The sequence below is a fragment of the Pseudoliparis swirei genome, chromosome 18 (assembly GCF_029220125.1).
Source record: "Pseudoliparis swirei isolate HS2019 ecotype Mariana Trench chromosome 18, NWPU_hadal_v1, whole genome shotgun sequence".
Classification (NCBI taxonomy): domain Eukaryota; kingdom Metazoa; phylum Chordata; class Actinopteri; order Perciformes; family Liparidae; genus Pseudoliparis; species Pseudoliparis swirei.
In genome coordinates, this window is record NC_079405.1 from 14,902,528 (window position 1) to 14,909,256 (window position 6,729).

At 38.5% G+C, this 6,729-nt stretch overlaps 1 protein-coding gene across 1 annotated transcript; it reads left to right on the forward strand.

The window, feature by feature from the left end:
- The first annotated feature begins 892 nt into the window (after nucleotides 1-892).
- On the forward strand, nucleotides 893-6,520 carry necap2 (NECAP endocytosis associated 2). The gene is made up of 8 exons (XM_056437121.1): nucleotides 893-1,070; nucleotides 2,353-2,453; nucleotides 3,574-3,678; nucleotides 4,312-4,393; nucleotides 4,766-4,874; nucleotides 5,023-5,167; nucleotides 5,267-5,351; nucleotides 5,507-6,520. Exons 1-8 carry the CDS (start codon nucleotides 976-978, stop codon nucleotides 5,550-5,552), a joined length of 768 nt encoding a protein of 255 aa, XP_056293096.1. The 5' UTR covers nucleotides 893-975; the 3' UTR covers nucleotides 5,553-6,520.
- The last annotated feature ends 209 nt before the right edge of the window (nucleotides 6,521-6,729 follow it).

Genomic DNA, 6,729 nt, shown 5'->3' on the forward strand with positions numbered 1-6,729 from the left:
TTTGATTAATGTTATCTTTATTGAAAAAACAGTGCTTTTCTTTGAAAAATAAAGACATTTCTAAGTGACCCCAAACTTTTGAACGGCTACTGCAATTCCTTATTTTCAGGCTGCTCTAATAAGTTTCTTAAATCTCTCCAGTTGATCCAGAATACTTGTGCATAACAACAACTAAAGATATAATATTATCCTGGTCCTGCCTCCTGCTTCGGCCCTGCTGATGCCCTCTTTCTTTAACTTCTTCTGTATTAATTCATGCACCATTAATGCACATTACTAACTTTGCTTCTTCTCCGGAGTCTTTGCTTTCTCGCCTCACAGGTTTCCATGGATCGTGGTTGTGTCTGCCTCCTGCCTCCTGCCATGGTCCTGAATAAATGTCATTACATTATTGTACTTTAAGTAGAATATGGGTGGCTTCTTTGATTGTGGGCCATACGCAGACAAATATAAGAGGTCATATAAGAGGTCTTAAACGATACAATAGTAAATGCGTAACTATTTGAACTGCAAGAACATTTTGTAGACCAGCAAATATGTTCCATAAAAAATGCATGGAACACATCAAAATAAAACACTACTAAACAGTTAAATGGTTGGTATTACAGTGTTTCATTGGTGTTCGCCACATATTATTTTATATTCTGTATCTGATGCTCTTTTATGTAAATTAATTCAATACTTTAAAACACAGTGCACATCCAAAATACCCACAACAATATTATAATTCCATGTGTACATCTGTAAATGTAGTTAATGCAGGCTGGCATAGTAGTATTGTGTGGTAGTTCTGGTATTTACTTCCTAACTGCTCAAACCATCCTGACCAGACGCGGCGCTGTTTGCAGTGAGAGGCGCGGATCGGGCACTTCAGGTTTCTTGTTTGGTTCAACTCGCTCAACTCCAGCCGAGGTGTCCATTGAAAGTCGGAAGTTGGTTTTGATAGTTTGTGAAACCTTGGTGAAACTCGACAAAATGGCAGAAGACAACAGTTATGAGTCAATACTCTGTGTGAAGCCCGAGGTTCATGTTTACCGGATCCCGCCGCGGGCCTCTAACCGTGGATATCGGTAAGAAGAGCTCGATGAGAAGTCGTGGACGCGACCGACGAGTCTCACGGCCGAGAGACAAGTGTCCGTCATGAAGCTAATTTAACACGAATGCACCCATTATCGGACAACAAGTGGTTCGCTGGGATGGTCTCTTCTGTGTTTAGTGGACTCGACGGTTACCGTCAGCACGTCGGACGGATTCAGATAAACAGACATAGCGAGAGCTCAACACGTGACACGTGCAAGAATATCAAACTGTTATCTGCTCTCCGTCATCCAGACTGTCAACAAACAGGTCCCTGAATGCGCCTTGCTGCTGCTGCCGGTCACAAAGTTTACTTTAGTCGTGGAAGTTATGAGAAATGATGACACTGCTGGTGACGTTTAAGTCTGGAAGGTTTAAGATGGCTCGTGTCCGATAATAGATGCAGGAGTTTAAAGTTAATGCTAGCGTCGAACTAGCTGACGTGAAGTGCCATTAAATACAATTAATGTTGGCTTGTGTTGCTGAAAATGGAAAAATTCAGTGAAAGTATTATTTAACGTCAGCTAGACTTACACGTGTCGGTGAATGACTGATTGCCTCTCGTTTCCACTCTCACATGAAACTTTTCAGTTGGTATAACATTATAACATGGAGGAGTTACCTTCAGTTGTTATAACATGGAGGAGTTACCTTCAGTTGTTACATTATAACATGGAGGAGTTCCCTTCAGTTGTTACATTATAACATGGAGGAGTTACCTTCAGTTGTTACATTATAACATGGAGGAGTTCCCTTTAGTTGTTAAATTATAACATGGAGGAGTTACCTTCAGTTGTTACATTATAACATGGAGGAGTTCCCTTCAGTTGTTACATTATAACATAAAGGAGTTACCTGGAAACCAGTAGTTGTTAAAAACAAAAAAAGGCTAAAGCAAGATCTACTATCAAGCTTGTTTCTGGAGCTTTCCACTGTATCTCATGGTGTTCCTCCACGGATTGGATTTGCTCTGATGTCATGACGAAAACAGTAAACCCTGAGGTTCGGTTGAAAGTCCCTGAAAAGCATACTGAATGGACCGTGATGGTTTGTATTTCTCTCGTCATGTTTTGTTCATGAACATATATACTATAATCATATATTTAAATGATTCTAAGGTCTTACATTTCTTTCACTTCAGAATGTCTCATTTGTGTTTTCCTGAAAACTTTTAATTTCACTTCCTCCTGCTGTGAAAAGCTGCAGCTGTCTGGGTAGAAACTGTGATCCAGTCAGCTCCTTTCAGATTCAGACGTGCGTTTCCTGTTTTTCAAGTGCTGCTGACTGGAAGCTGGATGAACCAGCATGGAGTGGTCGGATGAAAATCATTGCGAAAGGCAAGCTGGCCTACATTAAATTGGAGGACAAAAACACAGGTAAACAATTGTCATCTCCTTGTAGTTTAATCTGATGTGTGTACATAATTCACCACATGGATTATTTGTATATTTTGTAACTAACCTTACTCTTTTTGGATCGTGATAAGCATGCAACAAAACAGTTGTGATTGGCACAATACTTATGTTAAAAGCCATGTGAGTAAACATAGGTAATGCAAGATATTTAGATAACGGTTATTATGGTTGTTAACAGTAATATGCAATTACACAGCAGACTCATGACCTTGATTTTTTCACATTAACAAGTATCCTGACTCAAGGCTATTTAAAATACATGGTTTATTTTGGAATATGTCGTTGAACAGGAGAGTCTCTCCTCTGGTGAATTTGCAGACAGGAGGCTTCAAGTGTGTTGTTGCCCTTTCACTCTTGACTGTACACATTACATTACATCACACGTCATTTAGCTGACGCTTTTATCCAAAGCGACTTACAATAAGTGCATTTAACCATGAGTACAAATTCAGAACAACAAGAATCTAGAAGTAGCCTTTCTTCAAGAAAGCCAAACTACAAAATACCAAAAGTAATACCATTAGTAATACCATTAGTAACACCTAAAGTATTACCATAAGTAATACCATAAGTGATACCATAAGTGATACCATAAGTAAGTGCCATTCAACTGCCACTGGTGTGCTAATCTGTTTTTATTCAAGGTATAGTCTGAAAAGATGTGTTTTAGTTTCCGGGTGAAGATGTAGAGACATCCTGCTGTCCTGGTGTCAGTGGGGAGCTCGTTCCACCACTGAGGAGCCAGGACAGCAAACAGTCTGGATTTTGTCGAGTGATTAGCTCGAAGTGACGGAGTCACAAGTCGATTGTTCTCAAATGGAGCTCTTATCTGAGTGACTACGGTGACAAACAGTCACTGAAAATATCACCGAATAGCTTCAGCATTAACTATTCAAAATAATCTATGGTATCCTGACTCGTCGATTATACAATTCCAGTCTTATTTATCGTAGAGAAAATAAGTTTGTTTGTCCCACTGTGATCAAAGTGCCCGTCAACCAGCATGCTAACTTTCTTTGTTTATTAGTCACAATGCAGTAAATGACCTAAAGCACTGTTGTTCTAAATGTGTTCTTTGCAGGAGAGTTGTTTGCCCAAGCTCCAGTGGAGCAGTACCCGGGGTGTGTCGTCGAATCAGTCACAGACTCCAGCAGGTACTTTGTGATCCGGATAGAAGATGGCAATGGTAAGACACTTTGGAGAAGTCGTGGATATATTTTTCTAAAGTATGATGTAATGTCACATCTATAGAGAAATGCATCATGTTAATCCTTTTTTTTTTTTACAATTTGAATTTAAATGTAATTTCATTTAAATTGGGTATAACATACAAAACATGACAATCTAGTCTTTCAGATGAATGGTACCTTTTTCTTTTTCAAGAGAATCAGCATTCAGATTGAATTGTGGAAGTGAAATAGTGCATTAGCTTTTCTCTGAACAAAGGAAAGCTTGTGTCTGCGCATCATTGATCCCCATGATCCTTAACGTGACATCACAGGGATTCAGGACTTGGTTAACTTGGCCTAGTTTTTAGCAAGACAATTACAGGAACTCTTCAGGTATAAAATGGCAATGGATAACGTCAAAAGAGATTTTTCTTGATATAGAGGCACCATCTTTTGCTATTTATCGCCTTAATTTAGTCTATAAATGTAAGACTCTTATATTCAGCCTAATATGTTGTTAAATCGCTAAGTTACAGGTCTATATTCAGTATACACCCTTTTAGTCTCTATCTTACTGCAGGCATTATGTTATTCATATGATTCAAGGTTCCATAATGTGCATTTTTCTTGAAACTTTCTTTTTCCTAAAGGACGTCATGCTTTCATCGGCCTGGGTTTCGCTGATCGTGGCGACTCATTTGACTTCAATGTAGCTTTACAAGATCATTTCAAGTAAGTTAGCTTCTCTTATGTTGTCAGTTTACTATCTGATCTCTGTTGATACATATGGTTTAAACATTAACATAAATATGTACATTTACATGAATATGTTCAAATGTAATTCTGTGAACAACATTCATACTTGCATTTACTTTGTGGATAGACAACAGTGCACATCTGTCCGTCATACATATAATGTATTTATTTACATTTTGAGAGTAAAAGAGACCATCAACACAAACATTAAACCTTGTTGATTGTGTTTGCTACTTGTAATACAATACTGATGTTTTGTTATCTGTATCTTGCCACTGTAAGACACAGTTTGACTCTTTCCAACATTACTGCAGTGATAATTCTTATGCTTTCAAACTGTTTGTAAAGGTGGGTGAAGCAAGAAGGCGAGCTCGCAAAACAGGAAGCTTCTGAGAGTACAGCACCTAAGCTGGACCTCAGCTTCAAAGAGGGCCAGACTATCAAGATCAGCATTGGGGTGAGTCCTTCAGCCCCAATATTACACATGTAAAGAAATGAACACAACTTATTAAATAATACATGCAACAGTGACAGATTCTCGAAAGCAATACGCCCACAATTAAACAATAAAGACGTTCAGAAACTCTCATGACTGTCTATCACAGAACATCAAGAAGAAGGAGGCAGGTGGTTCCAAAGCGCGGCCCATGGCTATGGGTCTACTCCCACCTCCACCAGGTGCAAAGGTCGGAGGTGTAATATCGCCTCCTGTGGAACAGCAGACAGTCTCAGCTGAACAGACTAACACTGGTGATCACCCTGCTATCGTATCAAATCTAATATATATTACATCTTGACATGATTTAAACAGTATTCATGTTTTACACCCATGTTTTTCTCCTGATCCAGCCTCTCTTTTAGACTTTGGGTCCCCTGGCCCTGCAGCCTCACCCAGCTCCGACGTGTGGGGCGATTTCACATCCGCAGGCTCCAAGTAAGTTCTTCACACTGTCACCTGTAATGTTGTCAGTCTAGCAATCCATCTTGTCCTTCTGTCACATTTGTGTTCGTTAAACATGATTGTTTTTTAATTCGGTCATCATCATCATCATCATCATCATCATCCCCCTCTCCCCCTCTCCTCCACAGCTCCAGTAAAGATGCTGTCAAATCAGAATGGGTACAGTTTAGTTGAGTGGGGAGAGAGCGTGCACACACTCAGGCTCCATACATTCCATGGAAAAAATGAGTGTGGAAAAAAGAAACTAAAAGAAAGGAACTGTTAGTAGTCTTGACTGGCTCGTTTGTTCTGGCTGCACTTATTCTGAAAAGAATATGTACTGTAGCTGGCTGACCAACACACTCTGGAGGAACAAATAGTAGACATGGACATATTTTTTACAATCAGAATCTATTCTCAAACTCTGCGAAAAAGTGGAACCTTTGTTTGATTTTAGAAGTCTCAAAGAATAAACCGTCAATGTTGGAGTGTCTGCTCTCTTGAAGACAAGTGAGCATGTTGATTGTTGAAAGGAACGATTGTCTTGTTACACTAACCAGATGAAAACATCTACCCATTGCCTTAAATCAAATGTTATCCTATTTTATATCTAGTTTCATCCCTTCTCGATGATATCTGTCCAGTGTTCCTCTGTTCCATCATGCTCCCATCACAGTTATCTCATTACACAAACACCACTCATCTCAAGGTTGTTTTTACCATCTAGGGAAAGTTAGTTTACCCATTGAAGATATCCATATTTTGTTTAGCTTTATAGTAGTTTGTGTGCATTTTTGTTTTCTGTTTCCTACTTTGTTTTTTATTTTGTTTTAGGAGGTCTGGCAAAACTATATTGATATATTATGATTAGTTTTAAATTAAACCTCTTACGCTTTCTTCAAATATACCCAGGTTATTTTAATCTTGGTGTTCATTTCCATGCCCATTCATTCAAAGTGTGAACATGTTTTTGTTCATGTTTGCCTGTGTAGGCCCGTTATATGTCTTTGTCTTAAGTGTTGTTGCTTTTATAAATGTTACCAAATAGAAATTTCCAAAATCTTGTTGCTAATTTGCATCAAGTATTTGATTAAGTGCCTTTCAGAAAATTATCTTAAATGTAAACCGAAGTCATCTTGTAAATAAACAATATATTTCATTGACTCTTGTTTTGATTTTTATCAGTGAAGTAGAAGCTTGTGAGATTGTAGGTTTTCTCTGTGGCTCATGTGACACATTTGTTTTCTTCAGAGGTGTAATGTGTTCTCAGTTATCAGAGTTTTGTAACAATTTAAGGTGTTATGTGTCTCACAAAGTGTTTTTATGATGGAAGGAGAACATACCTCCTCGATGTAATCAGCAAAACAGTCTT

Bases quoted from the DNA above. Each gene is read 5' to 3' on its own strand.
- necap2 (XM_056437121.1), top strand. From the start codon at position 976: ATGGCAGAAGACAACAGTTATGAGTCAATACTCTGTGTGAAGCCCGAG. The intron at 2,454-3,573 runs GTAAACAATTGT...TGTTCTTTGCAG, and splicing joins ATTGGAGGACAAAAACACAG to GAGAGTTGTTTGCCCAAGCT. The intron at 4,875-5,022 runs GTGAGTCCTTCA...TGTCTATCACAG, and splicing joins CTATCAAGATCAGCATTGGG to AACATCAAGAAGAAGGAGGC.